Source organism: Sciurus carolinensis, chromosome 15 (assembly GCF_902686445.1).
Source record: "Sciurus carolinensis chromosome 15, mSciCar1.2, whole genome shotgun sequence".
In the NCBI taxonomy this organism is placed as follows: domain Eukaryota; kingdom Metazoa; phylum Chordata; class Mammalia; order Rodentia; family Sciuridae; genus Sciurus; species Sciurus carolinensis.
In genome coordinates this window covers 65,182,127-65,201,203 of record NC_062227.1, presented here as the reverse complement: position 1 = coordinate 65,201,203, position 19,077 = coordinate 65,182,127, and the positions used below count along the sequence as shown (strand labels likewise).

At 44.1% G+C, this 19,077-nt stretch overlaps 1 protein-coding gene across 11 annotated transcripts in view; it reads right to left on the bottom strand.

Moving 5' to 3' along the window:
* Nucleotides 1–6,875: 6,875 nt before the first annotated feature.
* Znf532 (zinc finger protein 532) overlaps nucleotides 6,876–19,077 on the bottom strand; it is a 109,509-nt gene continuing 97,307 nt past the window's right edge. For all 11 annotated transcript variants that reach the window (XM_047525914.1, XM_047525903.1, XM_047525904.1 and 8 more), the window contains 3 exons: nucleotides 13,199–13,311; nucleotides 10,359–10,506; nucleotides 6,876–8,849 (listed from right to left, as the gene is read on the bottom strand). In XM_047525914.1, the coding sequence (XP_047381870.1) occupies nucleotides 8,355–8,849; nucleotides 10,359–10,506; nucleotides 13,199–13,311 (756 nt within the window). In that variant the 3' untranslated portion in view covers nucleotides 6,876–8,354. The remainder of the gene's footprint in view (nucleotides 8,850–10,358; nucleotides 10,507–13,198; nucleotides 13,312–19,077) is intronic.

Below are 19,077 nucleotides of genomic sequence, written 5' to 3'. Positions count from 1 at the left end.
AACTCCACTATTATGAATAATTATGATGCAATAATAAAAATATCATGAAGAAAAGGAAAGAAAAGGAACCTAATTTGACACCACCAACCAGGGCTTACGTCCTGGCTCTTAAGACTGGTTCAGTTTAACTGGCTATAGAATCATTAATGAGCCTACTGCACACAAGTGTTTTGTAGTGTTAACTTGGAGCTCACAACACAAAAACTTTAGACTCCTGTCGTAAATGATTGTGCATTACCATTAGAGTTCCTTTGTGTAGCCCGATTCCTACCTTTAAAAAATGTGTGGAAGGAAGGGATTGAAAAAAACTAGAGGCTTATGTAATTTGCATATTTATGGATCAGGAAAGTCTCAACCTGGATTTACTTACAAGACAGTTGCTGGCATATGACATTAAAAATAAAAATAATATTGCTTTTTATGATTCCATATTAAACACCCCATTTTTTTGTCAAATGGGGAAGAAAACATGAGCAGAACCCACAAGCACAGATTAGTCATTAGCAGTCCAAACCCCTTCAAATGGTTTTAAAATTAAAAGGAAATTTCCTTTTTATAAAAACAAAATAGAATTTTATCTTATTCCTAAATAAAAAGGACAAAGAAAATTGTACTTTGGGATAATTAATTGTTCAAGACCCTTCTCATGTTTGCTCCCCACCAACAAAAAAAATTAGGACTTGTCAAGGTTCAAGGGTACTCAGTCATTTTACAAAGGTATTCTAGGCCTCTGTTTTGTGCAAGGCAGTGTGCTGAGCATGAAAAAAGGACAGGAAAATAAAGAATGCCTCCCTTCCCTGAAAGCAGCCTTCACCGTGTCCCGAGGCAGCAGCAAGCAGCTGGCCAATGCTGTTGTGGATGCCCGTCGCTTTATTCAGGGACCAGCTATCGAAAGGACAGAGCATGAGGCCTCAATCATTTGGCAATGAGTTTGAGGAAACAAGGATCTGTCTTTGTTGACAAGAATAAAGATCATCTTGATGGGAAAAATGTAATATCTGCTGTTCTCAGGCAGCAGAGTGAAAATCGCCTCTTGCACTGAGAAGAAACGGCAACAGCAGATTAGGAGGCAAGCAGAGTTCACGGAAAAGCTTAGAACGCTCATCCAGGGGACGCCAGGCAGCAAACAGGCACCGAACGCCAGGCAGGGCGAGGGGCCGGGAAGAAAAATAATGCAGCGTAAAGAGAGGGAGCACCACCGGGGAGCAGGTGTGTGCTGTTGGCCGCGGATCGTTTTTGACAAAGGAACAGAAAATGGCTTTCTGAGCAGGAAGCTTCTGAGCTGGCCAGAAAGAAATGAAAAAGGCCACATGGGAATGACTGGGGGAAGAGGCCACCAGGAAAGGGAGCAGGGAGGGCCAAGGTCCTGGGATGGGAATGTGAACAGAACAGAAGGAAGTGGGGATGGGGAGGCCACAGGATGTGGAAGAGGCGGGTCTGGGATCAGTCTCACAGCTACTGAAAAGCACACACTTCCATTTACTGGCATGGCATGTTTGGATGGTGGTGTATTCAGAGGGCACGAGGCTCTAAGCTTCACGTCATCTCACCTTGCCTTCTAGATGGTTCAGGGGCTCCTTACGGACAGCCCTGCTTCCCTCAACCTGACCACACAGGTGCCATTCACAAGGCGACCATCCGTAGTCACCACTCATGGCCACCATGCCACCAGAGACAGTCAACTGTCTCTGCTCCCTTCTTTCCCCACATTTTTGTTAGTGCATTATGGCTGCACAGAACGTGGGCTTCGTTGCTACATATTCCCACATGCACACAATATGGCCATGCAATCAGGCTATTTCATGCCCCAGCGTTCCCCTTCCTTCCCCTCCCCTCCCACAGGCCCTTCCCTCCATCCCTTTGCTCTTCCTGTGATTTTCATGAGATCCACCCCCACCTTCTTTTCCTTTCCCCTCTCTAACCCTCACAAGTCAGTCTCTGCTTCTTTGTGCCGCCCACTCAAGAGTCAAATCAGGAATAGAGTTTCCATCAAGGGTTGGTCATCATCCCAGGCCGGAGGTTAGGCTGTCAGAGCTGGGGCAAGTGACCGGCTGGCCTCCACAGCAGGAGGCCGGATTTATCTCTTGCTGAGATTCCTACAATGGCATATCCCCCAGCACTGGAAGGGGAAGTTCCGGTGCTGAACTGGCAAAATAAAGATGAACGTTGATTCCCACCCTGCTTACAAATACCCCTTGCGCCTTTCCCACGGTGGCGGCAGATGCAGCTCTGCTTCCCACGGACTCAGCCTCACAGGATCCTCTCCCCATCAGCACATCTGTGCCTTACGCCTCCATTTCCATAAGTGATATTTATTCTCCAGAAATAACTCATTCAATTAAGCCTGACTTGACCCGAAGATCAGAAAATTGCTTGTGGGCAAAACCCACCATCTCTGAAACTGAGCTGAAGGTGTTTCTGTGCAGCGCTTTAATCACTGTTTTTCCCCAACATGGTCCTGCAGACGTGGTCTTTCTTGTATTGAGAAACGGATCCGCCACGGTAGTGTAATTTACAATTATAACTTTGAGAAAAATCTGGGGGATAAGCAGCCTGCAATTAAATAGCAAAGCAAATCGAACAACCAGCTCCCTTAAATACCAGAGAACACTAGAAATCATGCTTTGTTGGGACTCAGAACTACCTCACAAATTGAATTTAGAAACTAGTAAAGCCTTTCTTCTGGGAAATATCATTCTATTTCCTTGATTAAAAATGCTCACTGGGGATAGGGTATCAGGATGAACCTGGTGAGGTGACCAGAAAGAAAAGGAAAATGTAGACCCCTCCGTGGCCCGGTCCCTCAGGCAGCCTACTGGAGGGTAGAATGCATGTGGGTTAGTCATCCATGCCTCCCTGTCCTGCTTCCTGCCCAGCACGCTGACATCTACGGGCTATTATTGTGGCTTCCTTGTCCTCTTTTATTTAGCTTTAATCAGTGGGAGGTGAAGGCAGGAATCTCTGTGAGGAGATGCTTCCTGAACTTCCCTCCCCTTCCTGGTAACTTTCCTTCCCACTTCCTTCTGGTGGCTCCAGGCCCCCGGCAGTGGCTGTTCTCTGCCCCGGCAATGGCTGCCCATGAACGGCCCTGATTCATTGCTTCAGCTCTCATGTCGAGGGCTAGAGATCACAGAGCTATACAGAGTTGCTCTCTTAATTTCTTCAAAGTTAAGTCTTCTCTACAGTGTGCTGTTTCCTGCTGGGACCCTAATTGAAACAAAATTAAATGTTGGGCATCCCCAGATCTAACCTTTCAAAGGAGGCAGCAGATATAAATAAGCAAATTCCCAGAAAAACCTAGGTTGATTATGAAGTTTATTTTTTATTTTATTTTATTTCTTTAGTTGTCGATGGACCTTTCTTTTATTTATTTACATGCAGTGCTGAGAATCGAACCCAGTGCCTCACACATACTAGGCCAGTGTCCTACCACGAAGCTACAACCCCAGCCTGATTATGAAGGCTTTATTATCCAAAAATATTTATTACTAAGATGTTCAACCAAATCCATTGGGATGGGACAGAAGGAAAAATGAGTGGGAAAAAAAAACCTCAGGGGAAGCTGACAGTAAACGTGAGCAGAGAACACAGTACAGCCAAGTCGCAAATTCAGCCTCACCCAAACTATGTGGACCGAGGCTGGACTATTCAGAGTTAGTGACTTGGGGGTAATGGTGACTACTGAATTATAACTGGCTAGCCCAAACACTTCTGGTAGCAAAGACTCTTTGCAGAGGTACAGGCATTTATCTTTGAACTACTTTTGCTGCATCCCATAATCTTGGTATGCTGGACTTCCGTTTCCATTGGTTCTAAGACTTTTTGATTTCCTTTTTGATCACTGGTTTTTGGCAGCATGTTCAGTTTCCATATACTTGAAAATTTTCCAAGATTTCTATTATTACTAGTTTCATAACATTGGAGTCAGAAAAAACACTTGATATGATTTCAATACTATTAATATTATTAATATTAATAATACTGTTCAGACTTGTTCTATAGCCTAATATATGATCTATCCTGGAAAAAGTTCTGTGTGTACTTGAGAGCAATGTTTATTCTGATGATGGTGTTGCTCATCTCAAAATGAAAAGGGGCTGGGTAAATAACTCAATGGTGAGCACTTGCCTAGCACATGTGAGGCCTTCAGTTCAGTCCCCATTAAATAATGTGCATACACACACACACACACACACACACACACACACACACACAAATTATACAATGATCAAGGAGTCAGTTCATCAAGAGGTTATGCCAATTATAAATATACATGCACCCAACACTGAGGCATCTAAATATATAAAGAAAATATTAATAGATCTGGAGGCAAATATAAACTAATACTAAAATCGCAGGGGACTTTAATACCCCACTTTCAACAATGAACATATCCCACAGGAAATGAATAAGGAAACATTGAAATTTACACTTAATTTTTTACAAATATTTTTGTTTTTAGTTGTAAGTGGACACAGACCTTTATTTTATTTCATTTTATTTTATTTTTTTGTGCTGGGGTTTGAACCCAGGGTTTGTGCTTGACAGGGAAGCACTCTACAAACTAAGCTATACTCCCAGCCCTATTTTATTTTTATGTGGTGCTGAGGATTGAATCCAGGGCCTCACACGCTAGGCGAGCACTCTACCACTGAGCCACAACCCCAGCCCTACACTTCATGTACAGAGGTACTTTATCACCAAGTTACATCCTTAGGTAATTTTTTAATTAAAAAAACAAAACAAAACAAAACTTGAAATAGGTTCTGCCAGGTTGCTAAGGGTCTTGCTAAATTACCCAGGCTGGCCTCAAACCTGTGATCTTCCTCTCTTGGTCTCAAAGTTGCTGAGATTATAGGTGTGTGCTACCATGCCCAGTTTGCTTGCTTCCCCCCACCCCCACAATTTTTGGCTTAAAGTTCACTTTGGTTAAAAAAAGGTGGTGGTGGGGGTGCTTAAAGTTCTCTTGGTTTCCACTGGCATGGAATACCTTTTCCCATCCCTTCACTTTCAGTCTCTGTCCTTATAAAGGTGAAGTGAGTCAATCTCCTAATACAGAGCATATAGTTGAGTCTTTTAAAAATTTTTTTGAGACAGGGGTCTCACTAAATTGCTTTAGTTGAGCTCGAACTTGCAATCCTTCTGTTTGGCCTCTGGGGTCGCTTGGATGACAAGTATGTGCCCCCCACAACCAGTTTGTCTTTTTTTTTTTTTTAAACCCACTCAACCACTGTCTTTTAATTGGGGAATATAATTCATTTACATTCAAAGCAATTGTCTCTCACTAAGAGGTAAGGACTTGCTGCCATTTTGTAATTTGCTTTCTGGTTTAATTTTTGTTTATTCTCTGCTGTCTTCCCTTGCGGTCTTATGGGTTTCTATAGCAGCATGCTTCGAATCCTTTCTCTTTGTATAGAGCATCTACTGGGTTTCTGCTTTGTAGTTACCATGATCTTTACAGAGAAGTTCATATGGACATGTCCCAATGGCTTACAATTTCAATGAGGATGTGAGGTTCATCATTTTTAAAAAACACTTCAGTAAAAACAAGAACAGTCAAGAATTCATTTAAGCAAAGAACAAATTATGCCTGAGGTAGAAGCCAAGTTTTTAAGGTAACTAAATGTAAGGTTTCTCATTTTAGATGTATGCTAAAATTAGCAACTACAATCTGGAATCTCTACAGCACCTGAAGTTTGCAGGGTGTGTGTGTGTGTGTGTGTGTGTGTGTGTGTGTGTGTGTGAACTAAATGGCATGAATAGAATTGCCCAGCTGGCACATCCCTGTTTATCTGCAGACTACCCTTTGGGGTAAGAGAAGAGTTCCTCCAAGTCATATTTTATAAAGTTCTTCAGATACATCTTCCTCTTTTCCCCTTTCCAAGTATGCATTTGTTTTTTTAAGTGCTTACAGCATGAATACACTAATGTGAATATTTTATACTAATATTGGCTGCCCAAAGTTTTCAAGAGGAAATTACACCATTAGTCAAAGATTCTGGGGCGGAGACTCAGCCAGTCCACTGACACCTGTGAAAAGGACCCATTAGTGCTTTGAGGTTGTTCTTTGCACTAAGAATCTGCAGAAAATCTGTTGTGGAAGAAGTGGTCTACACCATGTAGTCTAAGCCTATGTTTTCCTTTTTTTCATTTTGTTAAGAATCATTTTGCTGCTATTCTTTATGAAACGCCAGGCATTTAAAAAAACTTTCTTGTACCGGGCATTTAACAAATGATAATTCTGTATTATCAAGCGTGTCTTGGTATTTCAGAATAGAAAGACTTTAAGGTTATCTCATCAAAGCCACAGTGCCAAAAACAGAAGTTCTAGTATCGTGTTTTGCACATACTTTTTATTTGTTGAATAAATGAATATTTGTCAATATGTACATAACCACATAGAGCGAGCACTAGATTTAGAGCAAAATATTTGGGTTCTAATATGCAAAGCCACTTACCAGCTATGAGGGCTTAGGCAAAGAACTTAATCTGAGCTCAGCTTCCTCAACTGTAAAACTAGGCTATACAGACCTGTGTAGCCCATCACACAGGTTTATTGCAAGTTCAAATGCAGAAACAGGTGAAAGTGCTATGAATACAACTGAGAGCAATACAAATATAACCATAACAAGTAACAGCAATTGAATTTCAAGTTGAGGAATACTTAATCACACCCTTGGATTGTACCCATGTACTGATGGAGTCAACAAGAAAGTGACAAAATAGCTGATCACCAACGAGAACAAATACACCATTCTTCTGAGTGGAAGAATTCTGCAATATCCTGTAGCCTGTCCCAGCAATTAATCACTTCCTAAACTTCATGAAGATGTCAGAGACCCACCATCAATAACTCTCTCACAGAAGCACAAGGGCCAAATGTCCCACGTTTATTTACATATGAAATGTGTTTAATACAGTTATGATGGATGTAGTCATAACACCTGACAGCAGCAAGACCTTTTGAGGAACTGAACGTTGGCTACAGTCTATCATGCAAGTATCTATATATACACAAAAGAATTTCTTTTCTTAAAAAAAAAAATACAAAACATGTTCAGGGATAAATATAAAATGCAAAAGAAAATACAAAACAAAAACCAAAATTTATAACTCCCAGAGAACTATAAACGGAAGGGACAGACGAGTACCTCGGCAGCGCTTCAATAAAGCAGAACTACCACGTGAGCTGTACTTACTGAAACACTGAACAGAGCCCGGTGGCTCAGCGCTCATCTAACGGCCAGGTGCAGTGTGCAGGCTGCTGCGTGGCTAGGTCGGTGGCTGAAGTTGTGCATCCCAACTCTAAGTACCAGAACGTTTGGCAGTAGCACCCGGAACAGGAAACACCAACTGTTTAGACAGCAAAGGGTTAAGTCAACTGTGACTTTTTTTTTTTTTTCCCTGTCAAGAGTCAGAGAAATACTTGATATTCTTAGTTGTGTCTGTGTGATAGTTAATAAGTTACATGACAAAAACCTGACTAGACATCTACTGGTCTAACTACGTGGTCGTAACTAACTTTTACAGTAGTCCAGCCCTTGCGTAGCTTGATCTCCTTGTGCTCTTTAAGTCAGCCTTGGAAATGTGTCTGGAAAACATGTCTTCCCCTTTAGAAATCCTTTCTTCCCCATTCCTCAAAATGGAGTTAGGGAAACCCACAATCCTTACTGGATTCGTGGCCTGTTCCGCCCACTGCAGGGAAAGAAGGGACCGCAAGGCTGCTGTAATCCAGCTGGCAGCTCTGACTGGGCCCTGCGGCGCGGGGCTGGAGTGCGGGTGTCCCAGCCGTGCCTGGCCCACGGCGGGCAGCACGCTGAGGAGAGTGCTAAGACACTTAGAAGTTTCTAGTGTTTTTTGAGACCCACGATCACCTACAATTTATGTAGTGAATTCTAAAAATTAAAAACACTAAAAAAAGGCATTATGTTAGCCTGTAATTTGTTAACCCATTCAAATGTGTAACATACAAAATGGTTTTTTTGAAGTCAGGAACTGCCCCTGTTACTAAGAACTCTGTTTTAAAGAAACAGTACAAAAAAGAAAGATCTTAACCCAAAAAAAAAACTCAAAACATTTTCTACTAAATACTGATACAAACATGTAACAAAGAGTATAAAAAGTTATTCATTTAAATATATACAAACTCTTTTAAACTCAAATACTGTTGTAATACTTATCGAGGAGAGGATATATCCAACGAGGTGAGGAAGGTACATTGAAAGAGAATATATTGCAACAGCCTAGACAGTACTGTTAACTCTATTATACTGCAAACTTTCTGTAACAAAAATGTCCTGGTTTCTTCTTTTAAATTCCAATGCGGACGGGGATTTTCCGAGGGGGTGTCTGCGCTATTTCTCGGCCGAGCTCATTCTTTTGGATTTGATGAAGGCCATGCCGTGTGTCCGCATGTGCGTGTTTAAGGCAGCTTCCGTCTCAAAGGTCTTGGCGCACACTTTGCACTTGCGGTCAGACGCCGCGCCGTCCGCAGCCTCGTCCTCGGGGCTGGGCTTGTTCTCCTGCTGGCTGTCTTCCCCGGCCCCGTTCTGCTTGGACACCGGCTGCGGTTCCTTCAGCTTGTGCACGATGAAGAGGTGCCGGGACAGCGAGACGTGCGACGTGTAGCACAGGCCGCACTCGCGGCACTGGTAGGAGGAGCCGTCCGACTTGTGCTGGGGGATGTGCTCGTGGAACTGCAGCAGGTTCTCGGTGGTGAAGCCGCACACGGCGCACTTGTGCACCTTGAAGACGTTGATCTTGAGCTTTTTCAGGGGCTGAGTGATGGCTCCTCTGGGAGGCCTGAACTCCAAAACCGGTTCTTCCAACTTCCGCTTGGGACTGGGAACCTTTGAGGAAAAACAAATCAGAGCACACAGCTGAAAACCGCCCTGCTCTGCGGTGGATGGAGGCCTCTGCAGCTGCCAGGCAAGCGCATACCGCATGCTGTGGGATTGGGGGCCTTACGTCGCCTCACCCCAGAGCAGGAATGGAGGTCCCAAGTTCCCAGGCCTCACTCCAGTTGGGGTGGGGGCAGGCCACAGTGAGCAAAGAAGGTGCTGCTTTTGTGGAACTTCTGTTCCAGGGTGCAGGACAACCGCCAAAGACCAAGGGATCTAGAGGGAGTCAGACGCAGGAAAACAAAACCGGGAGGGAGAGGACATGCGGGGAGTGCCTGAGTGGCCTGTTAAGTGAGTTGGGGAAGGCTGAGGTGACAGGTGACAGGTGGACAGGGACCAGACACAGTGAAGGGCAGAGGTCCAGACACGAAGCTGAGGGTAAAAGCACCAGGAGGGAACAGCAGGGCAGCTGGAGAGGCTGAGGCAGAGCGGTCAAGGGAGGGCGGTGGACGAAGTCCAGGGAGGGCAGGGTAGCTTTAGAGGAACCTATGGGGGACAGAACGCTGGGGCTCTTCCTTTCACTATGTGAAGCTGGGGAGCCCCTGCAGGGTCCCGCACCTGCTCCCACCACAGGCAACTGTCCTTTCTGGCCTCCTTGTCCTCACACGTGTTCCCTGCTGGACCTGCCTTTTCCCTCCACTGCGGCCTTCTAAATCCCTGCCTGCATCCATCCCCTCACCTCCACTTCTCCACACATCCTTGGAGGCACCTCCTCCTGAGGCCCAGCTGCTTCGCCCTGTTCCTAGGGCACTTCTCTCACGCTGCCTTGACTCAAAGCTACCTCTGCACACGAGTTCTTTAACTTCCTGGGGGAAGGCCAGGGTCTTGCTGCAACCCTACTCTGGCTTGTATTCTGATGAGGTTGTCTCTACAATTAACTTATTGAAAGAATTTTGGGATAAACTGCGTTTAGCGGTGCCCGGACTTAGCTGGCTGCCAGAGCCAGCGATGGCTGCTAAATGGTCATCCCTCGATTCTGGCAGCACTTGGCACACACGCGATGCCCTGTACACAGGCTTAGGTACGCATAGACGCTGCAGGCCGACTGAAGTCCACTACCTGCTAATATAAGAATGAGGCCCAAATTGGTGATTTTATTTTTTATCATTCTAAAGAGAATTAAGGAATTGCTTAATTGTTATTAGGTACCTGTCACCCTGATATACTGCCAAAAAAAGAATCAAGCTTTAATGCATTCCTCTAAGAGACAACTGCTTTCAGCCAACATATATGCAAGTAGATCCCTGACACTGTTTTCTGGAAGGTTACAGAAGGAGTAAAGGTTATCTTTCAGGAGAAGATGAGGTATCAGAATGGGTATAGAGGGAGATTAGCCATTATTTTACACCTTTCTGAATAGTCTGGATTTTTTAAATTGTGTAACTGTACACACAAACATAGAGTAAGAGACAGGACAGGGAAAGCAAGCCAACACAAGAACCAGCGGCAATATTTGACCTTGGTGTCTTCCTTTATTTCTGTCTCCTCCTCGTTGGTGGCTTCCGTCATTTCTTTCAAGTCAGGATCCTTGATCCCGTGCATCAGCTGGATGTGCTTTTCCAGCATCAGCCGCTTGGTGAAGGTCCGCCTCGAGTCCGGGCAGTGCCTGCGGAGCACAGGGGAGAGAGGCCCCTGCTGAGGAGCTGGCACCGGAGGACCTGTGCCACCGACCACTCACACAGACCTCCAGAGTGGCTGCACTGCCACCAAAGGGTGGGAGCAAACTGAGCAGTGTTGCTCTGCATCATGGTTCCCAGGTGATGGAAAAGTTTTGTTTTGGTTTTTTTCTATTTTTTAGCTTGTTGGTAAATAGCTTTGATTTTGTTTTTGTATCTTTATAGGACCAGCCTAATTTGCTTCAGACAGAGTATTTATTTTGTAGGTATGGACTAAGTATGACTTGGTTTGTTAATTCTATATGACCTTAATTTTAAAATGTAGAATTTAAAATTTCCAAGTTTTCTTTACAATGACTCACAGAATCCCCTCAGAATTTATATCACAATAGATGTGGCAGGCTAAAGACAGTCCCTCTTGGACCCTGTCCTGCTGATATGAACTCTCCCAGGTGACTCTGCTGTGACAAGACAGAACATCTGGTCCGGACTCCTCATCAAACAGATGCAACAGATGTATTTATAATCACAGCACTCAAATACGGTCGTGCATTCAGATTAGAAAGAAGAAAAGTGAACAGATAGCCACGGTGGATTAATTTACTTAAGTGTTCATTTTATTTTGGGAAAAAATACTAGATTATGAAGATAATTTCCTTGAAAAATATGAATTTACTATTATCTTAATAAAACAGCCAAAAACAGGTTTAAAAAGGTTAAGGGCCGGGCTGGGGAGATAGCTCAGCTGGCAGAGAGAGTACTTGCCTTGCAAGCACAAGGCCCTGAGTTCGATCCCCAGTGCCGCAAAAAAAAAAAAAAAAAAAAAAGGTTAAGGGCCATGTGACTACAGGTGACATATGTCAGACATCAAGACACCACGGCAGGGCAGGGGGATGAAAAAGCATCTCAGGGTCTTATTCAGAATCGAATCTGCTCCTTTGGAAGGTTTCTGAGGATCTTGTGAGGGCTGGCCAGCACCACCGAGCAAGCGCTGGCAGAAAGTCAGCTGGCGAATCCTAGCCTTTCGCCACCTTGCGGTGACATCACCAGGACAGAAACAAAGTCACAGTGAAGGACCCCCCAGGGCAGCCCTCCATCCAGTCTTTTCAGCCCAGCCACCCTTCCAGATCCTGATGGTGTGAGTCACCTCCCTCACCCCGCTCCCCATACTGGGGGATTGAACCAGGGCCTCACACACACTACACAAGTGCTCTACCACTGTGCTACATCCCCAGACTTCTTTATTTTGATTTTGAGATAGTCTCATGAAGTTACTGAGGCTAGCCTCAAATTTTTGATCCTCTTGCCTCAGCCTCCCAAGTAGCTGGGATCACAGGCCTATGCCACACACCCAGTTAGATTCTGATTCTTTTGGTTCAGTCTTGAAAACACAGTATTTGTAGAACATTCTCATCTCACCAAGACCACTCCCCACTTCAATTTCATTCCTACATTTTGCTACCCAGGAAACTTTCCCTAACTAACCAAGTCCCGGCAAATTCCACGAGTCCAGGGCACCCTCCTGTGCTCATGTTTGTGCTGCATTACACACTGGCTCTCTGTCTTCAGGGTTTCTGAGTTCCCTCTCCTGTGAGAAGCGCCACGTTGTATCGATTCACTTCAGGCATGTTCTTGTGCAGTGTGAGAAAGACCCTCCTCTAACAACGTGACGTAGCCTGCTCGTCACATACAAAGCATTCATGACCAGCCACTGACATGGGATTCCTGTTGGCCCACTCAGTGCCTCACATGTGTTTGATCTCAGCCAAGAGTGTGTGCTGGAGAAAGGCTACTGGCCTTAGGGCAGATGACGGCCAAAGTGCCCAAAGCCCAGTCCAGGACTGAATCCATGACTGGGCCCTCTTTGGGCCTCCTCTGAACCCAAGTAAACCCAAGTAAACCCCACCAAATCAACTGGGCAAGGCCAACCACTCCAAGGAGACCAGAGGTGGTTCATTCAACACCAAACCAGAAAACCAACCAGTTCCCCAAACTCCCAAAAATATATGCCAGATAAGCCAGACTGAAAATCAGTGTCTGAATGTTTTCTCTTTTATGTGGAAACTAAAGCAAAATAAGGGGAAAAGGTGGAGGGCCGACTGGATATCATAAGGAAATAGGGAAGATCAGCAATGCAGAGGAAGGAGATTGAGAGGGAGCGAGAAAGGCTGGGAAAGGGGAGGAAATGAAGAGTGAATTTAACAAAATCATACTCTGTGCATATATAATTATGCCACAGTGAATGCCACCTGTATGTGTATGTATAAGGCAAAAAATCAAAAATAAATCAATGCGTGAGAGGAAGATCAGCAGAGTAAAAGAAGGAGAATGGGGGAGGAGGGGAGGGAAATGGTGCGGCACTGGGGTCTGAAATACACACAGGTTATGATTTTGTCAAAATGAACCCAACTATTATACGTAACTACAATGCCCAAATAAATAAATAAACGCCACTGAAGAACCTAAAAATACAATGTATACGGGGTGTACAAGAGAGTGTTCAAGTATTCTTAAGCCTAACAACCCAATCAGAGGCCCAAGGCCAAAGCAGAATATAGTCAAGGCAGTAATCTAGACACTGGCGCAGAAGATGAGGAATCAAAGGTTCCTGGTGAAATATGAGAAGCCTTCAGGACCCCACAGCCCCTGCCCTGTGTTTCCAGGGCAGCGATCTCGACTTACGAGCAGGTGTACACCTTCCTGATGCCTTTGTGCTTGATCCGATTGTGGCGGCACAGGCTGTGCGAGGAGCTGAAGGACTTGTCACACTGGCGGCACGGGTGCTTCTTCATTTGCTGCATCGGGAGAGAAGAGAAGGTCACTGAAGACTGTGAAGACAGGGGCACGTAAGCAAGGACGCTTCAAGGGTGCGAGTTAGACAACCGTTACCTGGGAACATAATAGCAGAGCTAGGAGGTTCATTTTAAAACATAATTACAATGGAGGATGGTGCTGGGTATCTCTCCGTCAAGGAGCTAATTTCAGGAGGATGGGACTGGCCAATCGTAAGAGTAAAAAATACACTTTTCTCCCCCAAGGATTTAGGTTTGTTGATTGAACACAAATATCCAGGTATTTGTAATAATAGAAAACATTACATGAATCTTATTTTCGGCAAAAGGAAGCACAAATGCTGTTTTTTAAAAAGCAGACACATGAAACCACACTACTTCAATAAAGCGCAGATAAAGTCATTACTTAATTTGTTATAAATGGAAAGAATATGATAAATTATCCAATGTGCCATGTTAAATTAAATCCCTAATTTTCAGTGATTAATTATACATAGTGGGAGGGAAGAGTTCTCTAGAAGGTCTTTCACTTTACATAACACCAGCTGGTGATCTCAGGAGCAGAGAACTTTGAAGTCACTTGAAGGAGGCTGCCGGTGGGTCTGTGCAGGGGTCTGTGAGTCAGAGAGGCTCACAGGGCCCACACAGGCCACCGAGGAGGTAAGTCAAACTTGTTTTCATCTTTGAAGTTCCCCACTTCGGCTAAGACATAGTAGTGTTACTTAAATGAATTTCCTTGTGGGACTTCTGAAGTAGATTAGTGGCTTAACCTTAAAACAAAATCTGTGGGTATTAAACTCATAGCAGTCTGGAACTAAACAATGTCACATCAGAAGGAAAAGGAATCATGAGAGCCTTTGCTCCCAAATAGCACACATTCAGCCCAACCCTCATTAAAAATGAGGCCAAAGTGGGAATGGAGTTCCCAGAGGAGCTAACAGGACTATTCTTGGCTGTAAGAAGAGATGAGCGAGCAACTGCAAGAGAAGTAATGAAGAAATAATATTGTTTAAAACTTTTAATCACCTGACAAGCACACCCTTATTGAAGGCAGGCAAACCTTCCTATGTGGTTAGAGTCTGGCTCTATGGATCTCAGTTCCTCACCATCATGTGACCCTAAGATGGCTACTCTTATCAAGAGGCCACCCACCCTGAGAGGTGGGGGTCACAACAGTGCCTTCCTTGGGGTGCTGAAGGAGACAATGGGAAATTAATGGAAAGGGGACAGAGGAAGGTCACTGAATAAATGTTCTTCTATTAGACTGGTGAAAAGATTGTGTCCAAGCCCATTTAAAAGAGTGGGAAAATTGTCTTAATAAAGCAAATGGTCCAGTGGGTATTCAGAAGGGTCTAGAACCCAGACAAAGGCAAGCAAGGAATTTTCTCCTCCTTGTTAAAAACAAGCCTACCAATGCATCTACTGTTTCCTAAGCATGCTATCCCGTGGGGAGAGGGGACAACTCAACCACCAGTCATGACTTGAAGCACACTGCTCCTCTCCCAAAGGTATTTCTCCAAAAATATTTTTGACCACACAAAACAAACCACCAGTAATTCTAGCCAAAGAATGAATAAGAGGCCATGAGTCTTCATTTTAGAATATAGCTTTAATAATAATGGTATTTAAAAATCAAATACCTAATCTCTCTTCCATTCTATAAGGGCAACAATATTACAGGATCAACCCGAAGAGTCAAATAACAAAACATGTTTGCCAAAGCAAGCCAGTCTGGCAAGTAAATAATCATAACAGATCAAAGAAAATGGAAATATACCTTTCTGATAATATAACAGGGCAAGAGGCGTCAGAGAAAGGGAAATTGTACTGTCTCTTAAGGTGAAGGGTTTAATAGTCTAGTGCTTACTATGTAGTTCTATTAATATGAAAAAAAATTTTTTTTGGTACTGGGGTTCACTGAACTCAGGGGCACTTAATCACTGAGTCACATTCCAGTCCTTTATATTTTTTTGAGACAGGGTCTCACTAAGTTGCTTGGGCCTCTCTTAAGCTGCTGAGGCTGGCCTTGAGCTTGTGATCTTCTGGCATAGGCCTTCTGAGCCCTGGGGATTTTAGGCATGCACTGAAAGCAAATTTTTAACAGAAAAATGCTGGTGAGGAGACCCTCAGTGGGCATAAGGGAAGAGCAGCCAGGCTGGGTCTCTTCTCAGAAAGCCGATGACATCGGAGGCACTGCATCCCCCTTTCCGCGTCTTTATGAAAACATGCAGAAATGAACCCCAAAACACAGCACGGATTCAGATCACTAGTGACAGAAGATGAGAAGTTAAAGCACTAGCACCCAGATCAAACCTCTAGGTTCATATTACCCAGCTGAGCAAATGGCTTGCTTTCTTTTTGGTGACTACGGCCTCAGCATGCTAAGCAAGAGCTCTAACGCCGACTTTCTTCTTCTCCGTTCAATCTTATGTATTAATTTATTCAGGCGCTCCAACTATATGCATAACTTCTGTATTCCAATTTATGAGTTCGTAACTGCTACTCAGTGACACTGGAAACCACTCTTTAAAGTCAAACAAAAACGGAAAAAGTGTAAAGAAAATGCAAAGCAGATCATTCTGTTTCTGAGATTCTGCTCCCCACCCCCACCCCCAGTTCTGGGAATGAAAACCAGGGCATCCTGCATGCTAGGCAAGCACTCTACCACTGAGCTGCGCCTCCATACTCTTTAAGACAAGGTCTTGCTAAGTTGCTGAGGCTGGCTTTGAACTTGCAATCCTCCTGTCCCAGTCTCCTGCTGCAGCAGCCGTCACGGCAATTATTTCCATGATTTAAGGCCATTTGCTTCCTGTTTCCAATGCAGTGAAAGCAGATACTGAAGGAATCAAGGCTTTGAGAGAACTTTTTACAGTTAATTACGATCAGAAAAGGACCATGTTTTCCTGCTTAATTCTGAGTTGTTTCTGTTTTTAAGTGGAACTCTTTAAAGAAACAGCTAACTTAGAAGCTGGCAAGGTCCCCAAAATGTTCACATACAACTTTAGCCAATACGGCTTCCTAAGCTTCCTCCCCAACCTCTCCCTTATCTTGGCAGCTTTCAGGGAACAAAGCCTCACTCCTCCACCAGATCCCTCTGCTGAGTCCAGAGTCCAAGCACATTCTGAGCCCTGGGGTGCGGACTGCCATGCCTTCCAGACGGCTCTCGGGAGTGTGTCCTGGTTCGCCATGGGTTCTCCCACAACTGGACATTCCCATTCTGATAACAAGTTTCTTCTTGTTTCTTTGTTTTAAGGCCTCTTTCTTGTTCAGGTGATTTTGAAGAGGTTGGAGGAAAGTCACAACGTCACACCATCTGGAGAGAAGGCCACTTCACCTTCTCCTCAGAGTTCCACCTCACCTCCAAGAGGCGTCTGTCTCACACCAACATGCAAAGAGCCTCCTTAACAATCATCACGCATCCAGAAACACCCACAAACCCAAGACTAAAGGCTGAATAATTAACCTCAAGTCATGCTGACACACCGCCTTCAGCTCTATCTTCACACTTTTTTTATGAAGAAAGAGAAGCGGAACCTATTCTCTATTCTAATTCTATAATTCACCACAGTAGCAGTTCCTTTAACTCCCCAAACTCCAAACCCTTCCATGAGGAATCTGTTCTGCACATCCACAGTCTCACCCCCAACCTTGCTGCCAGGGATATGTTCCAAGCTTCCCAACAGGCACCTTGAAGCCTCAGGTAGTACCAAACCCCACATGTACCCCATCTTTTCCTATACAGAGGCTCCTTGACTTAGGAAGGGGCTATATTCCCATAAACCCGTAAGTGGAAAATGCATTTAACACTCAAATAAGCCCACTAGAAAGCTGAAATATAAGTCAAACCATCGCAAGTTGGGGACAATGTGTAAATACATGCCTGTGATAAAGTTTAATTTATAAATGAGGCACAGTGAAAAATCCAACAACAAATAGAACAATTATAACAACATGATGTACTAAAAGTTATGCGCCCATAGTCGGTCTCTCTTTCAAAAGATCTCATTGTATTTTCACTTAAATGAAACATTTGCTGGCCACTCTTTGGCATATCTGAATTGCTAGGATCACTATTCTTGCCCTGTGGCGTTATTACTCGTAAAATAAAGGTTATTTGCACACTAGTACTATAGTACTACAATAGTCAATCTGATAACCAAGATGGCTACAAAGTGACTAACTGTGGGTAAAGTATACTAAGTGGATACACTAGTCAAAGGGACAGTTCAGTTCCCAGTTCCCAGGTAGGGTGGAGCTGCCATGACAATCAAAATATTTAACAGATAAAAGGAACTCTGAAATTCCCAGTGCCCCTATGCAGTCCAGGCCTCTCCTGCACATGGCTCTTAGCAACCATGCCTGTTTTCTATCCCTCTAGATGTTTTTCCCACCTGTCATATCAAAGCAACCCTGCAGCACAGCAGGTACCTTTCTAGGTCTGCCTCCTTTACCCAGCAAAACACGTGGCTAATTCAGCTGCCCATTCCTTTTCATGGCAGAAGAGTCCCACTGTATGGATGTACCTTGGTGTGTTGACCCATTTACCAGCTTATGGGCATGTACGTTGTTTCCAGCTTTCAGAAATAAAGAATAAAGACTCTATAAACATCCATGCACAGGTGTTCAAGTGGGCATATGATTTTATTTCTCTTGGATAAATACACAGGAGTGGGAATCCTGAGCCACGTGATAAGTTAAATAAGAAACTGGCAAGCCGTCCTTGGCACTGTCAGCAGCAGTGGTTAGAGAGCCAGCTGCCCTGCACCCTTCTCAGCATTCAGTGCTGCCATTTCATTCAGTCACTCGAAAGGGCAGCTAGTGGTATTGCATTATGGCTGTAATTTCCCTTTCTCCAATGACTTACAGTATTAAGGTTAAAAAAAAAAGTTCAATTAACGCAAAAAATGTCTATTTACACAGTGCACATCTTACTCCAAAGAAAAACCCTGACCTCTACAAGCTTCTGGTTTTAAAAGGAATGTTTGGGGCATTTTCGCCCCTCCATGAGCTTCATGAGAGCAGAGGCATGAACGGCTCTTCTTTGCAGTCCTGCTTTGTAGCACAGAAAATACTCAGTAAATACCGTGAGTGAAAGAATAAATGAAGCATCACTGAACATACAATTATCCATCAGAAAAATATGAGTAGGTCCTACACAGTAATCACAGGCTAATAAAGTGAGGACTAAGTGCTGGACACAGAGCAAGCACTGCCTAGTTTTCAGAGGGCAGGTGAGACATACGCATGTTAAGTACCGAGAAGAAAGAGACTGAAAGAGGATAGGCCAAGAGTCAACGAGGGAGAGGGAGGCAGAGAGCTCCCACCGAGGAGCAGCAGCTCTTCCCATGGCCTGAGCAGAGCCCTACCCTGGACAGGTGCAAAGCCTCTTGGAGTAAGTAGTGGGCAGGGGAGGAAGGGACCAGGAAATTGAGGGAATTCCTGCCCAGCAGCTTCTAGTTCCAACCTGAAATATATATATGGCACTTCTAAATACTGTGGCCTTCATTTATTATAAAAGAATAAATGAAGATGGCCTCCAATCTCAATTATCTAACCATTGTCAATTTCTGGTAATAGATCCTTTTTCCCATTTATCTTCTGAATATATATACTCATTTGTATTTATATTTATAAAAATGAGGCTACATTATAGATTTGGGCTGGGGAGTGAACTCAGGGACACTTAACCACTGAGCCACATCCCCAGCCCTATTTTGTATTTTATTTAGAGACAGGGCCTCACTGAGTTGCTTAGCACCTCACTTTTGC